Source organism: Oreochromis aureus, linkage group 13, assembly GCF_013358895.1.
Source record: "Oreochromis aureus strain Israel breed Guangdong linkage group 13, ZZ_aureus, whole genome shotgun sequence".
Taxonomy (NCBI): Eukaryota; Metazoa; Chordata; class Actinopteri; order Cichliformes; family Cichlidae; genus Oreochromis; species Oreochromis aureus.
The window spans coordinates 10,327,310-10,350,788 of record NC_052954.1 but is presented as its reverse complement, the minus strand read 5'-3'; the positions used below and the strand labels follow the sequence as shown (position 1 = coordinate 10,350,788).

At 41.6% G+C, this 23,479-nt stretch overlaps 1 protein-coding gene across 1 annotated transcript in view; it reads left to right on the top strand.

Annotated features, from left to right (window-relative positions):
* cdh23 (cadherin-related 23) overlaps positions 1-23,479 on the top strand; it is a 189,346-nt gene that overhangs the window by 91,728 nt on the left and 74,139 nt on the right. Inside the window, exons 11-13 of the mRNA XM_039621895.1 lie at positions 1,757-1,945; positions 6,964-7,113; positions 7,627-7,785. Coding sequence (XP_039477829.1) covers positions 1,757-1,945; positions 6,964-7,113; positions 7,627-7,785 — 498 coding nt within the window. The remainder of the gene's footprint in view (positions 1-1,756; positions 1,946-6,963; positions 7,114-7,626; positions 7,786-23,479) is intronic.

The following is a 23,479-nucleotide window of genomic DNA, read 5'->3' as shown; positions in this document are numbered from 1 at the left end:
GAAAGGCTGCTTCACCGCTGGATTAAGAGAGAACTTTGATATGAAAGTGTTTTCTATCTAGGCTAGATATAGTCTCCAAAGACCAACTAAACAGACCTCTTAGACTGGATATACAGTCTGTCGCTTATGCAGGAAATCAGTTAGTACTAGATATGTACGATGTGCGTGCAGTATATCTTTAGATGCTTTGTCAATATGCTTCTGCACAAATGAGACTCTGACAAACTCAAGTGCTTTTATTGGGCTCATTAGTGGCCATGTTCATGCTTGTGATTCTGTGATAATGTCCCCTCCAGAGGCTCGTGCTGAATGAGCAGATATTAGAACAAGAGGAGCAGAGAACAAGAAAGAGGAAGAAGAGGATTTAGAGTCCTCCTTAATGCTGAAGCCTCCTTTGTTCCTCCATTTTTTCCCTTTTTCTTTTGTTTGAAGCAGGTGTGATCTCTGAATCCCTGTATCCCTCCATGAGCCAAGTCTGTCTCACTTGGCTTTTTAGCATGTCACTCCTTCCCTCTCGTCCCCCCTTGTCCCCCCACCTCCCGACCCGCAGCCTTGCCACCTTGTCCAGTCCTCCACTTTTGTTGTCATTATTTCTTCTCTTCCACCGTTGTACACCGAGTGGTTCCCACAGGGTGTGAGGGTGCGTGAAATGGATTTCCAAGTCCTGCTGAAAGCGGAAAGATTTGTGAACAAAGGCCTCATTTTTCTGTGTAGTTACAATGTTGCATTCGTGATCTTGATAGCTTGACAAGTCAAATCTGCTACACCTTAAGATAAACAGCCTTTAAATATCAAATGGCCTCTCTGGCGTTCTTGCATTTACTGATTTGGCTGCAATTATTGGTAATAAAAAGCAGGTCGCGTGACATTTTTACACGAGAGACCATTGAGATACATTTGGCTCTGAGGTTTAATACAAAAAGAGATTCTGGCAAACATATTCCAGGCTCAGGCTTGTCTTTTTAATTGAAATCAATAATTACTAACCAGAAAAGTAGAATGAGCAAAAAGGCTGGAAAAGAAAAAATGTCACCCAAAAATGTATTTATAAGGTATGGATTTTTCCCCCTCCTCTCTAAATTTTCTCTCCTCTTCTTGTGCTTTTTTAGCTGGTGCTGCTATTGATTGGAGTGTGCCGTAGTAATACAACTAATTTCTCAACTTCAGGCAGCTTAGATAGCGCTGAGCACGTGGAGGTGGAGGTCAAATTATTCTGGAGTACTGTTACGAAAGAGGCTAAACTATCTGATTATCCAGAGACTGGCATGTTGTTTCTGCTTCTCCTCCTATTGCCTGTGACACTCGCCCATCAATAAAAGACAGCGGTTGCCCCTTTCTATCTTTCCCTCCTATTTTTTTCATTTCAGAGGGCAGCCATCTTCAATAACTGAGGCAGGCAAAAACAGAGTGTGTGTAATTGTGTCTCCTCAATTGGACTTCTTTCACCTAAATCTCATTGTGTGTTCATGCGTATGAGTGTGTATGTGTGGATGTACATGTGCTGGCCTTCTCTTGGCCTCACTTTGAGCCTATTTCTGTGATTGCTTTTAGGCCGTCTGTCCACCTTTTGATCCAATAAATGAACAGCTGTAAATACCGAGTGAGATTGCGTGCTGACCGCCTCCATCCAGAATGACATTTTCAGTCCAATCAAATGGATCGCTCTCTCTCACTCTCTCTATGTCTCTCTCCTTTTTTCTGTGTCCCTCTCTCTTTCTCTCTCTGATGAACATTTCCTGCTCTGGCTTCCTGTTAGGCCACCGAGCTGAATGATGACCGCAGTCCATCTAGGGCAACGGTGGTGACCACCTTCACCATCCTGTTAATTGACAAGAATGACAACGCCCCGAAGTTCAACAGTTCTGAATATCGGGTCCGCATCACCGAACTGGCACAGGTGGGCTTTGCCCTGCCCCTCTTCATCCAGGCAGAAGACAAGGACGAGGTGGGTAGATCACATCTTAATGGCTTCCAGTGTTCACAACATTTGTATGCCCCTGTGCTGACAACAGCTGTAGCGGGAGGCATTACGTTTTTGGCTTCTCTAGTCTCATCAACACCTTTCTTTTAATTACATGAGAACATTTGATCAGACTCGAGAATGAATGCAATATGTCGGGAACATCTGAAGTGACTTTCATGGCATCTGCTGCAAATATTCTCGTGTCAGTGATTGAATTTAGTGGTTACAAAACACGTATTTGCCCACAACTCAAGACTTCTTAGATCAGTGCTGGCAAAACTTTACATGTCAAAAATCCTGATGCACAAAACAACCAAACAATAACACAATCAAACTTTTCAGTATTTCCAGTGACAACTTCAGTGACCTTTCAAAACTATGTCCAAAAAAGTAGTCGTTTAGTAAACAATTTCTGATGCATACACTGCAGATATTCAACAAACTTTTTTGCCCCAAGTCCTCATCTATCAATCCTCAGGGCTGTGAGCCAGACACATCTAGGGGTGGCCAGTTAGCCGGTGAAATTTGCCCCTTTAGTAATGCTGATGGCTTACCCACCTGTGGTGATAGCCCTGGGTGGATTATGATCAATCAACCATTTCTTGTAAACCTGGTAGGGCTTTTGTCAGAATTTTGGTAATTTATGAAAATGCTACAAGTGGGTATTTATCTACTCATATCATTACTGAACCGATATAATTTGAATAATGGACACAGTGTGACATCTTCAAGCCAAAAATTTATAGAAAATAAGCGAAGAGAGAAGAAATCTGTTGTTTGTTTTGTTAGAAATCTTTAAATTTAATTTTGGGGAAACATGAAATGTCTAAATGGATAAAATCACGAAATCACGCAACAAAGACAAATCATGTCTTTAGGCATTCATTCTAATATTCTGTCTGCCTTAGACCTTTAATTTTGCTACATTGTTCTATTGTACAGTACAGTATCCTAGTGTAAAAGAGAACAAGAGTAAATCAGGATGTGAGAAAATGTTAGATGTATTTTGCAATCCTGCATCATACAAGCAGATCCAATATTCAGTATGAAGGGAATGTGATTAGAACTGCAATAAATAAATAGTAAACCTGATTGGAACACGCAGAATTGATAGCTCAAGTAAAGTTTTTTTTATCAGATTTCATACTTTTTTACTTTCAGTTGGAATAGATTGGCACTAACAAGATACATTCTTAATCTAGCTTGTTATCTTGTTTATAAATGCACAGCCAAAAAAGAACATCAGCCACTCTGTGAAACTATATTTCACTATGTCAGGCAGCAGTGTGTGTGTGTGTGTGTGTGTGTGTGTGTGTGTGTGTGTGTGTGTGTGTGTGTGTGTGTGTGTGTGTGTGGATTGTCAGCAGGAGTGTACTACAGCCTCCTTTGGTTTGCCCGCCACTTCCCATTTACTGTATCTATCAGCCTACTGTGGTGACACGCAGTCACATACACTCAGACACCAAAACATACACAGAAGTCAAACATTTTAGGCTTGCTCTGCCTCACTCGTTTTCTTTCTCCCTCGCTCACATATGCACACGCTCGCTCACACCAGCGCATTGGACTCGACTACAATTTAATTTGCTCTGGAAGAGATGGGATAGAGCATCAAATTATACCTAACGAGGAAAATCAATCACCTAGGGTGCAGATAAGCCGAAAGCTAGTCAACTCTGATTGATTCAGGCGCAGCAGCCGCCAGGGTGGAATTTGACAGATAACTGTGAGTCAAGTGGATAGAAAAGAAGGTAGAGAATAAAGAGAAACAGACTTGCAGAGAGGAGAGGAGAGGAGAGGAGAGGAGAGGAGAGGAGAGGAGAGGAAAAAAGATTGAGCAGAAAGTAGTCAGTGCGAGCAAAATCATAAGTCGTAGTAATTGGTGGAGCAGGAAGAAAACAGTCGGGAGAGGAATACAGCACTTGAAAGGAGAGATAGCAGGAATATTTAGCAGCAGGTCTGTTTATCCATTCTAGGGATGGCGTGTTTGCTTCTGCCTGTGTTCCAGCAGCAAGCAGAGAAGAGAGCACTGCAAGCATGTTGCTGCACGCAGGTGGGGTGACGACCCAGACACCTGGCATGTGATAAGAGGTCTCTCTGTAGGTTAGCAACCAACATTTTACCACCACCAATATCAGCGTTCGCTCAGGGGAGGCTTCCAGACACCTAACATATCTGGGCTAAGATTGCTTATTGCAAATGGGGGAATGGCTCCGAGACGGTTTTAATTCACTAGATTCGCCGTTGATGCTGCTTTCGAAAGCACTTACCAGATTCGGCGCATTAGCAGCCCCAGCTCACTGTTAAGTCATCATCATGCAACAAAACAAAAGGCATCAAAAAGAGCTTAAAAAGCAAAGTGTCACATGGAAAAAATATAAAGAGAAAATGCAGAAAACGTATTCCGGGGCATTTTAAACTCTACCAGTCTTGCATTGTTACTCTGCTGTGATAGAGCCACGAGTACATCAATTGCAAGGAGTAAAGCCCACGAGGTGTTTTTTGTCTTGCAGTTTTTTATTGCTTTTTTGATCTTTTAAACCTGCATGTCATTGCCGATACACACAAACTCATTCACACTCCACTACACCTGCTCTGTAATCTCACTCCTTCCATGTGTAAGGGATTATAGGCAGGCATTTCTTTTCTTAGACTATGACACAAGTGGTAGTTACCTCTCTGCCTGTCGCTGCCTTCATATCCTCTTCTACTTGGCTAGCATCTTTAAAAACTTTTTGCTGCTGGAGCTTGTCACTAAACTTTGTGGCAGTTGCATCTGACAGGATGCTTTTATTGGGGGCTTCTAAAGGCAGAAGCAAATGGACGGGCAATTACGTTTATGGGCAGTTTGAGGTGACATCCCTGCATATTGGATGGTCTTTTAAATAGGAGTCATCAGCCACAATGGTTCTCCCACAGACGAAAACAAAAACAAGGGGGCTATTTCAACTGGCAGCATAATGCCAATTGACCACGCCACCCGTCTTCCTCTGTCTGCCACAATGGCTACATGATTGGCTGCCCTGAAGCTTTATACATCAAGACAGGAAGGACCTAGAGATGGGGTTTTTTCTCCCGCTCAAGAAAGCCACAGGTATTTCAGACATGTGATGTCACTGGTTTATATTTACCCATAATGCATCTGCACGTGGGGATTTATCTGAGGAAAAAGAAGTAAAGAAGGAAAAGATGAGTTGGGGTTTTTTTCCCTCCATTATTCCAAATTTCATATTCATACTTTTTCATTACACAACCGCAATGACACAAAACATAGTATTTCTAAATCAGTCTTCATGTTCACATAATCTACATAATCATAAACATTGTGCTGGCAACTTACGCTGCAGTGAGCTAGAAAGCAAACACAGACGAATGTAGCTGGATTGAGGTAGATAGTCATGGTTGTCACCAGGGATCACATCAACTCCTTTTCCTCTCTCACAAAACACACAATGTGCGCAAAGCATATGGTTTTCTTCTTTGGCTAGGTAATCATGCAGTCTGACTTACTCTTAGAGCTCTGTGGGAAATAAATGGGGAATAAATTCTGTGTATCACTTAGACTGTGACCCAAGTTTTACAGACGGAGAAGCGATGAATCTGTGGTATGGGTGATGATTTGATTCTTACGTCTGATCACAGTTGGACCTTTCAGTGTTACTGTTATTAATATTCTGGCTTGTCACTTTGTTCTTTTTGTACAAAGTGCACTCCTCCACGCCAAATGCATCCTGAAGGAATTTTAGAGTTGGCTTCTTCCGTCTCGATTTAACATTTTCTTCACTGGTGAATTGTTTGGTGTGCCTTTTTATAACTGCTTCATTATGAGCGTTCAACATATTTCACAGTTGTTCTCAGAAAAGAAACATCCTGCTCAAGACCGACAATAAAAAAAGCTGCTGCCTACATGCTGATGCTGGTTTTGAAGATGGGTTATTATTGTTAATTAAACACAACTCAAAATAAAAACTAGATGTGGGGAAAAATAATTAAAAAAATAGACTTTCAAGAAAATAAATGAACTAACTGGAATAATATTATGTGCTCGGAAAACTAACTAATAAAATACCGGAAATATCCTTAATTTTTGTCTTTATTAATGTTCATATCACAGTGACCCTGTTGAGGCTGTATTTGTATTTGGCTATATAGATTTATATATGATATATGATATATGATCATAATAACCGAAAAAAACTAATTAGAAAATCCAAAACTCTAATAATCTATTATTTTTAAATACAAACACACACATGTGACATATCAAAAGAAATGTTTGGAATAAGATAAGATAAGATAAAATAACCTTTATTAGTCCCACACATGGGAAATTTGTTGTGTCACAGCAGAAAGTGGACAGTGCAAAGTTACAGTAGCAAAAATTAAGAAAAACACTGGAATAGGATAAGATAAAAAGAATAAGAATAAGATACTATATACAACAGAATAAAATACAGCATTGTCAGAAAAAGAGAATTGCACTTAGTGTTATTGAGAAAAAGAGAATAAACCTTCCACATCATTCATGTATTTGTACAGGTATAAATTACAAGTGTCTTGCGTCCTGTCATTAGTGATACATTCATCTTTAGGATAGCTGCAATTTTATCATTTTATCAGCAAAGACAGAGAAATATTTAAATGAAAACACATGAATATCATACAGTTACTACACTGTTGTTAGTACATGTTATTACTTAACATTACTAGACTATGTGCAGGGTTTTGATATACATCATTCTAGGTACAACAGCCATAAATGCATGAAAAATATGTATGCTGTCTATCTATCCTGTCTAGATAGATAGACATGTTTTTTTCCTATAATTAAATGTGATTTCTTTTGACTTGCTAAATATACAGTACCATGGATCGTATACTGCACATTTGTCACTCGCAGGTTAGACTCAGTATATATTGCCACCTGACTGTGCTCCATCTTTTAAAGACACAATTTTCTTGCTGTTATTCTATCCTCTCTCTTATCCTTCCTATGGCAGGGGGTGAACAGCATGTTCCAAGTGTTTCTGACAGGAAACAATTCAGAATACTTCACCATCTCCCCCACAGCGGTGCAAGGGCGTGCCGACATCAGGATGAGGGTTGCCATGCCGCTGGACTTCGAACAGATTCGCAGCTTCAGTTTTTCAGTAAGTTTTTCAACTTAGTTTGAGTAGTTGTGCCCTGTAGATTTACCTGTTTTGTTTTGTTTTTTGCTAATATCTATTAAAAAGCCCAAAGTAGCTTAAAGATTTATAATCAATGGAAATGAACTGTGGACCGAGCCAGAGCTGTGAAAAAGAAAACCCGAATGTAACTTCATTTTGTTTCTTGAAAAGTGTTTTGATTTGTTTGGACACAAGGCACAGTTAGACTGGAGCAATATCTCTTTCTAAACAGCGCCGAGTTGTTTGAACAGTGAAATTGCTATTTTGTCACCTCAGTTTAACCCTGAGTTGTTTATAGAGTCAGAGTAGCACACTGTAAATCTTAAATAAATTCTTTCAGTAGCAAATTCAGATTACACTTTTTAAAATGCAACCAACAGCCTCCATGCATAATAATCTGTTGTTTTTTCCTTTAATTATTCTTTATATCTGAGGCAACATTCATGTATGTCTGTGCGTATTCATTGCTTCTGTTCCTTGCTCTCTCTCTCTCAGCTTTATGCAAATGAATCCATTTCGGATCATGTGGGATTTGCTCGCGTCTTTATTGAACTAATCAATGAGAATGATAACCGCCCCATCTTCAGCAGACCCCTCTACAACATCAGCCTTCCTGAAAACACACCACCTGGTACATCGCTGCTGCGCATCCTGGTGAGTTTCTGAGCGAACCACTGTGCGGTGTTTACACAGCTGAGAACGTGATAAATTACTCACAGAGTGGGGATTTATTCCTGGAGAGAAACTTAACACGGCTTCAAACAGATTACAATAAAACCTGGCTTGTACTAGTAACTTTTACAGGGCTTGCTTTATTGGGGATGAAATCTTGAAGTGTTTGTTTAGCCCACGTGACCCGGTACTCTCTTGAGACTTTACCATACGAGTAAGGATTTAATGTGACCCAAGCAAGGCACTGCCTGAAACTGAAAAACACAAATGAAAAACGCAGTAACCTACTCATCTACTATACTGGGCCACAGTTAACCAAATTACAGACAGCACAGTGGTTTAGGGAGAGAACAGTAGTGTGGTTAGTCCATATCATTGTTTGGGCAAGATAAAATTATCCTCAGAATTAAGATTTAAAGTTTCATATTAAGCTAAACTTCTTTGATCTGTAACAAATTGAAACATATTGCAGAAATGCCAGTTCTAACTGGATTGTTGTTATCAGAGGAGGTTAAGGTGTATTGCTTTTCATATTGTATTGAAATTAAAGATGTCAATAATAATGGCATGACTCCATACAAAATAATGCAATTTAAGAATCGAGTTAAGGATATTTTTTTTATCATATGTTGCATTATTTATTTCCTCCATGTCTATCATTGTTATTTAGTTTTGCACAGCTGAAGTAGCTTTGTACCTGCTCCACCTTAAGATCTCAGGGTCCCACCATTTAGCACCTGCAGCCACAGCTTTAATCGGATGAGGAAACAAAAAAACAAAAGCATTTCTGACTGTCTCCTCATAAGTCTGCATTATTATTCATTACTAGTCATCGCTGTGATGAACGCCCACAATCCACTAGATACATGTGCCAAAAACCACAGTGTGAAAATCAATAGTGTTTATAGACCAGTTGTTCATGAAACGGAGATTGCAGGGCTGTCTAATACCCAATAAGTATAGCTGGTGTTGGCCTCGTGCTGGAGCATGTGGTTTGCCTTGGAATCCTGATATCTGGCTGTGGGGAGTGAGTGGACTGTAAACAGAATGAAATGTGATGGCTTCAGTGAGGAATATACACTGGCGTGGCTGCTAGCACTCGTATACCCTGTTAGATGAAGGTTTCGATTGTCTGACCTGTTATCAAACACACACAAAACTGCACTGATATAGACATTAGTCCTCTGAGATTGAGACGTAACACATACATTATAAAGAGGCGTTTAATATAGTACACATTTCTAGGTGGGTTTTGAGACTGAGAAATAACAGATGCATACACACCTACAGGGTACAGTATATACAGTATTTAATATTAATGCTGTGGAGTTTATACTTTTGACGTCAGATGAAAGTCCATGACTGTCTGTACTCTTTGACCTTCTTTGGTCTTCACATGCACTGTAAAAAAACAATTGTTGCGACAACCCAAAAACTCAAGGCAACCTAAAGTTTACACAACGTATACTTTTTTGTGTTTAGGAAATTGATTGGCAAAACAAAAAAATATATGTTGTGTAAACTTTAGGAATTACATTGGTAAAACAATAAAATATGAGTTAAGAAAAAGCACAGTTATTAGTCTTGTAAACACAAAAACATTAATTGAAGCAACTTTTCTCCTAAACTTGAAATTATAAGTTATCCATCAGAACCTAAAAACGTAAATGCAGTCGGTTGCCTTGAGTTTCTGGGTTTTCGCAACAATTATTTTTTACAGTGTGGTGCTTGGAAGGTATTTTCTGTTTCAGTTGGGATTCTTTCTTTTTTCTGCACTATGAAATTTTCTCTGCAAAGATGCAGATGGTGTAGCCCGTCTCTACAGAAATGAAAGAGCACTTGTCTCTGGCAAGAGAGGAATCCATTTGGTGCAGGTGTCCAACTGCAGGAAAAGGCGAACAGCTCCAGACTTGAATATTCCCACTGACATGTTTCAGCTCCTCTAAAATCTCTAGTCATCTATACGCCTTCATGTTTAGAGACTTCTAGACATAGTCTGATGTCAGTAAAACTACTTGAGAGCCATTACAGTGTTTTTGCTGACTGGAGTCTTGTTTTCTTCATCTTGCAAATTCTGTATCTACGGTGAAGTTTCTGCTCTTTTGCTCTGTGAGGCCAAGGCTAAGTGATAACTTTCCACTTGCTTTATTAATGACAATGCCACCTAGGTTTTAAAGAGCCGGGGAAATCTTGTTTCTAAGTTATTAGTTTTTGGTTTGATTCCACAGGGGAAGGCAATGCAACCTAGCCCAAGGACAGAGACTGGAGCAAGGATGTGTTTGGAAAAAAACACACATTTTAATTTCCCTCTCAATAATAAAAGAAAACAATCTGTAAATAGAAGGTAACTTTAGTCGATAAAAGTGACTAAAAAGAGTAAAACAGTTGAGCATTCAAATCCTAAATGAAAACAAACTTAACTTGTCAAAAAAAATATTACTCATAAGATATTGTACACCGATACATTAAGACAAATGAAATCAAATAAGCTACACCAGCCTGACAAACAAGCTGTTACAGCACAGTCCAGTCTGTGTTACTCTGTCCAAGATTTCAGATCAAAGGCCTTTCCCAAAGCATGATCCTTTCCCATCCCCATATCAAACAGCCTGCCACAGTCAGTGATCACACCTCCTCCCTCAACACTGTGCCTCCCTCCCAATAGCACAGAAGACAACACTGGGCAGCGCTTTTGCTAAAACAGAGCTGCTGCAAACAACTCTGACACCGACACAGCTCCTCCTAATCCCGAATGCCCCTCTGGAACTCCTTCTATCCCGACACTAGTCCGGCTGCTTCACAAAGAGATGAAACAGGTTACTCACAGAGGTGTACGAAGCTCTGGGCTCTGCCCTTTGGCTCTTCCAGATTTGACCATAGCATCTAGTTTTGGGTCTCGTTATGGTCGGTTAGTAGTGGCAAGGTGGTCATGGCAGCACATCTTCTACTCTGGCATCTTACTCTGGCATTCCCCATGTTCCTCTGCCTTAGGCTACTTGTAATATCTCCGGGTATTGATCAGCTCTCCTACCTATATCTCCATATTGCAGCTACTAAATGTTCCTCAGTGACCTGCCCCAGGCTGAAGACTTTGGCAGCTTTCTCTCACACTCCTCATTTAGGTCAATTATACAGTCATTAAATCTGGCAGGTTATTAAAACTTTACATATAGCAATTAAAATCAAGACATCTAAAAAAATAAAACCTACACTATGCAGAAAAAAAGCTAAAAGACTACAAGCACAAAATAAACTGGCAAAGCACATTAGCCCAAATATTCTACCTTGTGACATCCCCCACCCCTTTAATGGTGGTATTCCCTAATACCTTAACCTTCATCAGCAGCTGCGCACCCTTTCCCAGGTGGGCGGTTGCTCTAAAAGTGGGCCTGTGAAATACTGAGGTTCTCATACTGTCTTTACGAGCTACAAAGGAGGAAGTCGTCCAGAAATAATAAAATATGCCCCTGCCTCAGACATCTGCTGTTAAGGCTCAGCCACTGGGACAACACAGAATTTCTATTTGTATATCTGTTCATCAGTTACACTCTTTCAGATGTCAAAGAAAAAGCCCTGTGCCTTACAGTCATTAAACTGTTTATTGTGGGCAGCAGCTTTTGCCATCTGCTGCCTACACCAGCCCATAAACAAAGAAAAGTTTTGGGTGGTCGTCTTTAGCACAATAGTGGCAATCTTAATCCTCACAAACACACTGCCACATTCAAGGAACCTTGTTAACCTCCATCTTCATATCCCTCCCAAGCCTAGCTGGGTTCCACGGTTTTCAATCTCAGGTCCTTTCATGAAAACCTCTTGTTGGACAATGTCAGTTAAGAATCCTGTGGCCTAAATTATTTTGTACAACCCTGCCTAAAACCCCAACAAGTCCACGTCAACCAGTGAGTCAGCAACATTTGTACTTTTATTTCCAATCCTGATATCTCCAAACAAAACATTTAACTTTGGCAACCAGGAGGTATCGGCATACACAAGCATTGTTGTTTTGAAAACTAACCTCCTTATATCTGTTCCTTACACCGCTATCTAGCTTCTTACATTTAGTCAGCATGGGTGAAGCTGAGCACACTGGTATGACCATTATTTTGTGTGTCTGAGATATCTGGGCACTGATCACAGCTCTCAAACCCGTATCTAGCCGACAATGCCAGAAAAAGGCCCACGTTGCCAAGGCCAGGTATTAACTTTCTGGTTACTTTATTAACCATGGTTTAAAAGAGCCTTGGATACATATATATAAATATATATATTATATATATATATATATAAATATATAACACCCAGCACGCCCCTGCGGGCGGTTTATCCTTCAAGCTCGGGTCCTCTACCAGAGGCCTGGGAGCTTGAGGGTCCTCTTGCAGTATCTTAGCTGTTCCCAGGACTGCGCTCTTCTGGACAGAGATCTCCGATGTTGTTCCCGGGATCTGCTGGAGCCACTCGCCTAGCTTGGGAGTCACCGCACCTAGTGCTCCGATTACCACGGGACCACCGTTACCTTCACCCTCCACATCCTCTCGAGCTCTTCTCTGAGCCCTTGGTATTTCTCCAGCTTCTCGTGTTCCTTCTTCCTGATATTGCTGTCATTGAACCGCTACATCTATCACTACAGCCGTCTTCTTCTGTTTGTCTACCACCACTATGTCCGGTTGGTTAGCCACCACCATTTTGTCCGTCTGCATCTGGAAGTCCCACAGGATCTTAGCTCGGTCATTCTCCATCACCCTTGGGGGCATCTCCCATTTTGACCTCGGGACTTCCAGGTTATACTCGGCACAGATGTTCCTGTACACTATGCCAGCCACTTGGTTATGGCGTTCCATGTATGCCTTGCCTGCTAGCATCTTGCACCCTGCTGTTATGTGCTGGATTGTCTCTGGGGCATCTTTACACAGCCTGCACCTGGGGTCTTGCCTGGTGTGATAGACCCCAGCCTCTATGGATCTTGTACTCAGAGCTTGTTCTTGTGCTGCCATGATTAGTGCCTCTGTGCTGTCTTTCAGTCCAGCTTTGTCCAGCCACTGGTAGGATTTCTGGATATCAGCCACCTCCTCTATCTGCCGGTGGTACATACCGTGCAGGGGCCTGTCCTTCCATGATGGTTCCTCGCCTTCCTCCTCTTTCTTGGGTTTCTGCTGCCTGAGGTATTCACTGAGCACGCTGTCAGTTGGGGCCATCTTCGTGATGTATTCGTGGATGTTTCTTGTCTCATCCTGGACTGTGGTGCTGACACTCACCAGTCCCCGGCCCCCTTCCTTCCGCTTAGCGTACAACCTCAGGGTGCTGGACTTGGGGTGAAACCCTCCATGCATGGTAAGGAGCTTTCTTGTCTTTATGTCAGTGGCTTCTATCTCCTCCTTTGGCCAGCCTATTACCCCAGCAGGGTACCTGATCACGGGCAGGGCGTAGGTGTTGATGGCCCGGATCTTGTTCTTACCGTTCAGCTGACTCCTCAGGACTTGCCTGACCCTCTGCAGGTACTTGGTGGTTGCAGCTTTCCTAGCGGCCTCTTCATGGTTCCCATTCGCCTGTGGGATCCCCAGGTACTTGTAACTGTCCTCTATGTCTGCAATGTTGCCTTCTGGTAGTTCAATCCCCTCAGTTCTGACTACCTTCCCTCTCTTTGTTACCATCCGACTACACTTCTCCAGTCCAGTCCAGGCTGTATAGCCTGGTAGTGTGGATCAGTGAATCGATGTCTCGTTCACTCTTGGCATACAGCTTGATGTCATCCATGTACAGGAGGTGGCTGACAACCGCTCCGTTCCGTAGTCGGTATCCGTAGCCAGTCTTGTTAATGATCTCACTGAGGGGGTTCAGGCCTATGCAGAACAGCAGTGGGGACAGAGCATCTCCTTGGTAGATCCCGCACTTGATGGTGACTTGTGCTATGGGCTTGGAGTTGGCCTCTAGTGTTGTACGCCACATCCCCATTGAGTTCCTGATGAAGGCTCTTAGGGTCCTGTTGATCTTGTACAATTCTAGGCATTCCAGTATCCAGCTGTGGGGCATTGAGTCATAGGCCTTCTTGTAATCAATCCAGGCTGTGCACAGGTTGGTCAGTCTGGTCTTGCAGTCTCGGCTGACTGTTCTGTCTACCAGTAGCTGGTGTTTTGCGCCTCTGGTATTCTTGCCAATCCCTTTCTGTGCCCCGCTCATGTATTGACCCATGTGCCTGTTCATCTTATCTTCATATCGGATCTTCATGATCCGATATGATGCCTGACAGGAGCTTCCATGTAGTACTGAGGCAGGTTATTGGTCGGTAGTTGGATGGGACCGGTCCCTTCTTGGCGTCCTTGGGGATCAGGACCGTCCGACCTTCGGTTAGCCATTCCGGGTGTCTCTCGTTAACTAGCAGCTGGTTCATTTGTGCTGCCAGACGCTCGTGGAGTGCAGTCAGCTTCTTCAGCCAGTAGGCGTGAACCATGTCGGGGCCTGGTGCTGTCCAACTCTTCATACTGGAGACCCTTTCTTGGATGTCTGCCACTGTGATGGTTACTGGACCCTGTTCAGGGAGGTCGCTATGGTCTGCCCTCAGATCCACTAGCCACTGAGCATTGCCATTATGGGTTGCATCCTTCTCCCATATGCTCTTCCAGTATTGCTCCGTCTCCAGCCTTGGTGGTGCTGTTCTCTTATTGTTCCCTTGCCACTGAGAGTACACCTTTGCTGGTTCTGTGGAGAACAGCTGGTTTATTCTCCTGCCTTCTATCTCTCTGGTGTACCTCCTCAAGCGGCTGGCCAAGGCTGTGAGTCTTTGCTTGGCAGTTTCCAAGGCCTCAGGTATGGACAGCTTGCTGTATTTCTTATGCACCTTCTTTGTCGCGCCTTTCTGCAACTCCGTTAGTTGGCTAACCTCCCTCCGTGCTACTTTGATCTTGCCCTCTAGCCTCCTTCTCCAGGGAGGGTACTGCCCCTTGTGGCTGTTCAACTTGTAGCCAAGCATCTCACTGATCACTGCTGCCGTAGTGTAGATCAGCTGCTTTTATATATATATATATATATATATATATATATATATATATATATATATATATATATATATGAATTTTATTTCTTTTTCAATTCAATTTCAATTCAATTTTATTTATATAGCGCCAAATCACAACAAAAGGCACTTCATAGGTACAGAGAAAAACCCAACAATCATATGACCCCCTATGAGCAAGCACTTTGGCGACAGTGGGAAGGAAAAACTCCCTTTTAACAGGAAGAAACCTCCGACAGAACCAGGCTCAGAGAGGGGCGGGGCCATCTGCTGCGACCGGTTGGGGTGAGAGAAGGAAAACAGGATGAAAGACATGCTGTGGAAGAGAGACAGAGGTTAATAACAGATATGATTCGATGCAGAGAGGTCTATTAACACATACTGAGTGAGAAAGGTGACAGGAAAGGAAAAACTCAATGCATCATGGGAATCCCGGCAGCTCACGTCTATTGCAGCATAACTAAGGGAGGATTCAGGGTCACCTGGTCCAGCCCTAACTATATGCTTTAGCAAAAAGGAAATTTTAAGCCTAATCTTAAAAGTAGAGATAGTGTCTGTCTCCCGAATCCAAACTGGAAGCTGGTTCCACAGAAGAGAGGCCTGAAAACTGAAGGCTCTCCCTCCCATTCTACTTTTAAATACTCTAGGAACAACAAGTAGGCCTGCAGAGCGAGAGCGAAGTGCTCTAATAGGGTGATATGGTACTACAAGGTCATTAAGATAAGATGGGGCCTGATTATTTAAGACCTTGTATGTGAGGAGCAGGATTTTGAATTCAATTCTGGATTTAACAGGAAGCCAATGAAGGGAAGCCAAAACAGGAGAAATATGCTCTCTCTTTCTAGTCCCTGTCAGTACTCTTGCTGCAGCATTTTGGATTAGCTGAAGACTTTTCAGCAAGTTTTTAGAACATCCTGGTAATAATGAATTACAGTAGTCCAGCCTGGAAGTAATAAATGCATGAACTAGTTTTTCAGCGTCACTCTGAGACAGGATATTTCTAACTTTAGAGATGTTACGCAAATGGAAGAAAGCAGTCTTACATATTTGTTTAATATGTGCGTTGAAGGACATATCCTGGTCAAAAATGACTCCAAGGTTCCTCACAGCATTACTGGAGGCCAAGGTAATGCCATCCAGAGTAAGAATCTGCTTAGATACCATATTTCTAAGATTTTCAGGGCCGAGTACAATAACCTCAGTTTTATCTGAACTAAGAAGCAGAAAGTTAGCGGCCATCCAGGTCTTTATGTCTTTAAGGCATTCCTGCAGTTTAACTAATTGGTGTGTGTTACCTGGCTTCATGGATAGATAGAGCGGCGTGTCATCTGCATAGCAGTGAAAATTTATGCTAGGGGATTTATGCCTAGGGGAAGCATGTATAATGTAAATAGAATTGGTCCTAGCACCGAACCCTGTGGAACACCATAATTGACCTTAGTGGGTGAAGAGGACTCTCCATTTACATGTACAAATTGGAGTCTATTAGATAGATATGATACAAACCACTGCAGTGCAGTACCTGTAATACCTACAGCATGTTCTAATCGCTCTAATAGGATATTATGGTCAACAGTATCAAACGCAGCACTGAGGTCTAGCAGGACAAGCACAGAGATGAGTCCACTGTCAGAGGCCATAAGAAGATCATTTGTAACCTTCACTAAAGCTGTTTCTGTGCTGTGATGAGCTCTGAAACCTGACTGAAACTCTTCAAATAAGCCATTCCTCTGCAGATGATCTGTTAGCTGTTTGACAACTACTCTTTCAAGGATTTTTGATATAAAAGGAAGGTTGGAGATTGGCCTATAATTAGCTAAGACAGCTGGGTCTAGAGATGGCTTTTTAAGTAAAGGTTTAACTACAGCCAGCTTGTAGCCAATTATTAGAGATAGGTTGATCATATTTAAGATTGAAGAATTAATTAATGGCAGGACTTCTTTGAGCAGTTTTGTAGGAATGGGGTCTAAAAGACACGTTGATGGTTTGGAGGAAGTAATTATTGAAGTTAACTCAGAAAGATCAATTGGAGAAAAAGAGTCTAACTTAACATCGATGGTACTAAAAGTAGCTGTAGATAATATTACATCTGTGGGATGATTATTGGTAATTTTTTCTCTAATCATAAGAATTTTATTTGTGAAGAAGTTCATGAAGTCATTGCTAGTTAGTGTTAAAGGGATGGTTGGCTCAAAAGAGCTCTGACTGTTTGTCAGCCTGGCTACAGTGCTGAAGAGAAACCTGGGGTTGTTCTTATTTTCTTCAATCAGTGACGAATAGTAAGATGTTCTGGCTTTGCGGAGGGCTTTCTTATAAAGTAGCAAACTATTTCTCCAGGCTAAATGATGATCCTCTAAATTTGTGACACGCCATTTCCTCTCCAGCTTACGAGTTATACGTGTTCGAGAATTATACCACGGAGTCAGGTACTTCTGATTTGAGGCCTTAGTTTTCACAGGAGCTACAGTATCGAGAGTCGTACGTAGTGAGGAGGTCAAATTATTAACAAGATAATCGACCTCTGTTGGAGTAGCGTTCAGATAGCTGCTCTGCTCTATGTTGGTACAGGGCATAGAAGATGATAACAGTGGGTGGATTATATTCTTAAACTTAGTTACAGCACTTTCAGAAAGACATCTACTTTGATAAAGTCTACTCTCCACTGCTGTGTAATCAATTATTGTAAATGTAAATGTTATCAGGAAATGATCAGACAGCAGAGGGTTTTCAGGAAACACTGTTAAATGTTCAGTTTCTATGCCATATGTTAAAACAAGATCTAGAGTGTGATTAAAGTGGTGGGTGGGTTCTTTTACATTTTGAGAGAAGCCAATTGAGTCTAATAACAGATTAAATGTCATGTTGAGGCTGTCATTTTTAGCATCTACATGGATGTTAAAATCACCCACAATAATTATTTTATCTGAGCTGAGCACTAAATCAGATAAAAAGTCTGAGAAATCAGAGAGAAACTCTGTGTAAGGCCCAGGTGGACGATAGACGATAACAAGTAAGACTGGTTTCTGAGTTTTACAGCTGGGGTGAACAAGGCTAAGCATCAGGCTTTCAAATGAATTAAAAGTCTGTCTTGGTCTTTCGTTAATTAATAGGCTGGTGTGAAAAATTGCTGCCACACCGCCCCCTCGGCCTGTGCTTCGAGATTTCTGGTAGTTAGAATGACCCGGGGGTGTTTATTCATTTAAACAAACATAATCATCCTTCTGCAACCAGGTTTCTGTAAGGCAGAGTAAATCGATTTGTTGATCAATTATTAAGTCATGTACTAACAGAGACTTGGAGGAGAGAGACCTAATATTTAATAATCCACATTTCACTGTTTTACTCTTTGGTTCAGATGTGGATACTGTATTGTTCTTTCTTTGTGATTTTTTATGTTTAAGTTGTTTATTGCTGGTTTTTGGTTTGTTTTTTGTCTTTTTGGGAGCTGACACAGTCTCAATGGAGATGGGTTTTTGGGGGGGTAGCAGGAGGAGAGAAGCTGCAGAGAGGCGTGTAAGACTGCAACTCTGCTTCCTGGTCCCAACTCTGGATAGTCATATTTTGGGGGGTTTAATAAATTTGTCCATATTTCTAGAAATGACAGCTGCTCCATCCAAAGTGGGATGGATGCCGTCTCTCCTAACAAGACCAGGTTTCCTCCAGAAGGTTTGCCAATTATCTATGAAGCCCACATCGTTTCTGGGACACCACTCAGACAGCCAGCAATTTAAGGAGAAGAAGCGGCTAAACATTTTTTTAAGTTATTAGTTTTTGTTTTGGGGTCCACAGGGGAGAGCAGCGCAACCTAGCCCAAGGACAGAGATGGGAGCACCAATATTAACTAAAAAATTCATTTTATTTTTCCCCACAATAATACACGAACAACAATCTGTATAAAGAAGGTAATTTAAAGTAGATAAAACAGTTGAGCATTAAAATCCAAAGGGAGACAACAAATATTTAACAAAAAAAGGTATATTTTTATATTAATATAATGAAATGAAATTAAACTAAACCAGTCCAAGGAGCAAGCTGTTACTACACAATCCAGTCTTTGTTACTGTGTTCAAGACTTTAGACCAACTGGCCGTTCCCAAAGCTCAATCCTTTCCAGTTCCCATATCAAACAGCTGAGCCACAGCCAGCAAGCAGTCCTCTGTGGTGCGATGGTTATGTCGGAAATATAAGGAGGCCCAGACGATTCTGGGTAATGTTATTTTTGTTGTAGTAGGGACTAAAGTTGTGCACAATGATGGATGCTTGTGCCAGGATGCTGGATCTCTATGATTTCCCATGAGTTTAAATGGTAAGGCAACATGGTGTGAGAAGTGGGATAGTATATACCGGCGTTTGGAAAAGTCTGGGTGAGATCGCAGACAATGGAGTTAGAGCAGCTGCAGGGCGTGGATAAGGCCCCGTTCCCAAGCCAAGTGTGACACTCGGCTAAAGCCACCAGAGCCTTTTGACTTCAGCAAACATTACAAATGGGTGAAATGGATTAGATAGTTTGAGTGCTTTCAGCAAGCTAGTAATCTCCACCCAACATCAGAAGACAACCAGGTAAACATTCACTCATGTACTGCATGGGTGATGAAGCGGACGCCAAGAGGAGGGGCTGAACTTGTCTGTCAGTATGGTACGGTGAGAGATGGACTCCACAGCTTTTTTATTGCCAAAAAAATGTAGTATATGAAATATCATCCTTTAACTTGAGAAAACAAGGAGAAAATGAAACTGTGGACTCATCTGTTACTGATTTATATTCTTTGGCAGAACACTGCAATTATGTTGCGCTTCATGATGAGCTAATCAGAGACAGGCTGGTTCTAGGATATACAGATATACACATGGGTGGGATACTGTGGGAAAAAGAGAGACATTCTTGGTAGATAGAGTTATGAGCAGAGACAAACATCTTCACGAGAAGAAGAAATTCAGTAAGAGGGGAAAAAAGCCGAGCCAGTAACATGTTTAGACTAGTAGACTGTCTAAATGCTAGAAATGTGGAAAAGTCCCTCAGACCCCAAAAGTAGAGTGTCCAGCAAACAGGTCGATCTGCCATTATGAAAGAGTGTGTGCCTCATCAAGAGCAGTGTATAAGGTTCAGGAAGAAGACAACACATTCCTTGGCATCTGCACTCTTCTCTGCTCAGCATACCTGCTGTTGAGGTGCTAGGCCTGGTAGCTCGAGTAGTTAGTGTCAGCCTAGAGACGCTGAATAGCAAATATTTGAAGGTGTGCAATGCTCTTGGTCTGAGGTAGCACCTATTTACCGTCAAACTGAAACCCAGTGCTATGCTGTTCTCTTTAAAGACCCCACAACGGGTTCCCTTACCACCAACGCTGAAAGTCAAGAAAGAACTAGAGTGAATGGAGAAGACTGGAGTAAGGAGAGTTGATGAACTACTGGATAGTGGTATGATGGTGGTGCCTAAAAAGACAAGTGATCCTCATATATGTGTTGACCTCACCAAGCTCAGTGAGTCTTGACTGTAATATGGGTCTCTTGCAAATCCCACTAGCTAAAAAGTCTGCTAAACCAACAACCTTTATAACATCACTTTGCCACTATAATTTAACCAGCTGCCATTCAAGGTAACTTCTGCACTTCTGAGCAATTCTAAAAAAGCATGATGGCAGAGGTTGCTGTAGGTTTGGATTAATGTGTCACATGTCATTTGAGAGTGTTCACAGGAAGATTCTTGTATACATATTGGCACGGGCATAACTCTCAATACAGAGAAATATGTGAAAGGAAGTTCATGGTCACATTATCTCAGAACCAGAGAATGTCTGAACCAACTAATATGAGTGAACTGCGTAGTTTCCTTAGAATTGGGAACCAATTGGCTTTTAAGGAGAAGCAGTGGTTCTGGGTACAGATCGAGACAAAGAGCACATGAAGAGCATGAACACCACTGTGGACAGTGTAAGGAACATCTGGCATCAACACCTCCTACCTGAACAGTGTAAAGGAACATGTCTGAGAGAACTGTGTCTGCTCCAAGGTCATGAAAATATGTCAGAATGGATGGCCAGAGAGCAGATCATGTGAAGAGTGTGCCTCTCTTACTGTGCATGAAGAGGGCATATCTGGTCATTGCTGTAAGTTTAAGAAACACAGTCCTCAGTGGTCTACACAGGGATATCTATGAGTAGCCAAATTCAGGGCACGTGCAGTGGAATATATGACAGTCTGGCTTGAGTCAGCAACTGAATGAACTAGTTTTGAACAATAAAACTTGCACTAAGGAGCATGCTAACCACAAAGACCCACTGCTCCCAGCAGATCACCCGGAGAGACCCTGCCAAGAGCTGGAGGCAGATCTGTTTACACTGAAAGGGAAAATGTACTTGCTGGGAGTGGTACAGCAGATTGCCTTTCACAGCTAACTGGAAATACTGCAAAATCTAAGATACTGTCATAACAAGTTATGTTTGGAAAAACATAGCAATCCACAGAACCTAAAGAATCTCCTGCCACGTTCCTTGTGCGAGACATGTTATGAGATCAGCTGCAGAGACGCTGGTTCCATGTGCTGAAGGGTCAGAGCTTGACCCTTTGGGTCCTGTAGGTTTTGTGGTGGTTGTTCCATTGATCAGGTGTGTTTGCTGTGCATCCTGTGGATTGGGATCTGGGGCAGCTAAGGTTACTCAGGTCGTTGGTTTGGATGCTTTTGTGTTCTGCAACACTTTCCTGAGCAGTTCTGTAGTGTGGCAGAGTGCCTTGTCCAGCATTAGGGAGGCGAGGGATTCAAACACCGTGTTAGGTGGAGTGAGCATAAGTAAAATGAATCTCTTGAACTAAGGTTTCCCAGCAGAACATTGGATTGTTGCAGAATGATCAGGAATTAGTCCCCTCACCTGTTACTGTTTTTCCCCTGTGACTTTATGGCTGGTCAGTGTATATATGCATGGAATAAGCACACATCAATCTCCCCGAACACCCTCAAGGTCAACACAAGATGCCTAAAACCAAAGTCATTATTTATTTTTGGCTCTTCTCTATTTTCTCTTCCGTAAGACTCATATTAATAATCTCTTTGTATAGATTTGTTTACCTATGTGGGTTTGTCATAATGTAGTTAATTAGTGATTTAGACAGTAAGTTAGAGTGGTTGTGATCCAGTGAAAAACACTGATAGTGTTTATTTTCATGCTGCAGTCGGAGCAAACAAGCTTCATCTGCCTCTTGTGTGTTTGTGTGAATGATAACATATTTATTTTGGCTCTGGCAGTACATGTATTTATAAAATAAGCGATAATGTCCAAAGTGAGGCACAAGAAGATGTTAAATCCATCAAGCTGTTGTTTCTGGTTCATAATGTTCAAAGAGAAAATAAAGGGGAGAAAGGATAAATGAGCTCATGATCCTTTTGTAAAATGTAATGAATCATATGTCTTTAAATGAATATTCTGTTCTGGCCATAAATTTTAAAGTGCAGGAATTCAAAAGTGGCCTTGGCTATATTCATCTTATGCTAGAACACTTCAAATTCCACTCAAGTGGGTCTGTACCAGGTAAAATAATAACCTACCTTGTCTATCACCTGACTGTTAAGGTCAAATTATCCTGATCGCCAAGCACAGAAAATCATGCTGAGATGGAACATTAGTTGTGAATAAATTAATTCATAAAGACCTCTGCTAGTGTTTCACTTATTACATTTCTACTTAACATTGGTATTTTATAGCTCTATGCAACTGTGCTGTTAATTGTTACTGGACTTGTTTATACAGCAGTTGCATTGTCATCTTTCTGATACTCTGCATACCTGACTCAGTCTTTACCAGCAGTTGCTGGAGTTGTACCCCTGGTATCACAGTATAACCAGACTAGACTGAACTCACAGTGCTCTCTGTCAGGTGGCTGTAAAATGCAACAGATGGTGGTCAAATTATGTTTTTGTACCAAACAGAAGGATAACTCCTTCATTCTTAATCAGTGTACCCTGGTGGGCCGTCTTCAAAATGCAGCTGTAAACGCACAGGCACACATACAGTATATACACACTGTGCTAGAAACTACTGAAATACAGTACACACATATAGGTAAATAAGTGTTTGACAAGATTGTTTACTGCATTGTTGGTTTGCATTATTCCCCTCTTGGTCAGAACCAAGTAAGTGGTTTCTCCCTGTTTCCAAACTTTAAGATAAATGAGGTAATCGCGTATTAGAGTATGTGAAAATTAGTACATATGTGAAAAAATAAATAATATGATACCTTTCGATTATGTTTTGCATATCAGCACATGATTTAAAAAAATTGTCTGGTTCTTACCAGGTTCCAAAATTACTTAAATAGAGCCGTAGATGAACAACATGACATGTTACACCGTCATTATTTATTTAACAAAAACTAAGCCAAAATGCAGAAGCAGTGTATGAAAAACTAATTACACCCTTGTAGCAGCAATAACTTGGAGTAATCATTTTCTGTTAATACTTTATTAGGCGCACATTGTTGTGGAGGAATTCTTTCTCACTCTTCTTTGCCACGTTGCTTCAGTTTATTGAGTTTTGTGGGCATTTGTTTATGCACACTTCCCTTGAGGTAGAGGTCTGGACTTTGACTGGGCCATTGCAGCACCTTGGTTCTTTTTTTTTCTTTCTTTTTTTCCACCCAGTGGCTCTGTTGTAGATTTGCTGCTAAACTTGGGATCATTG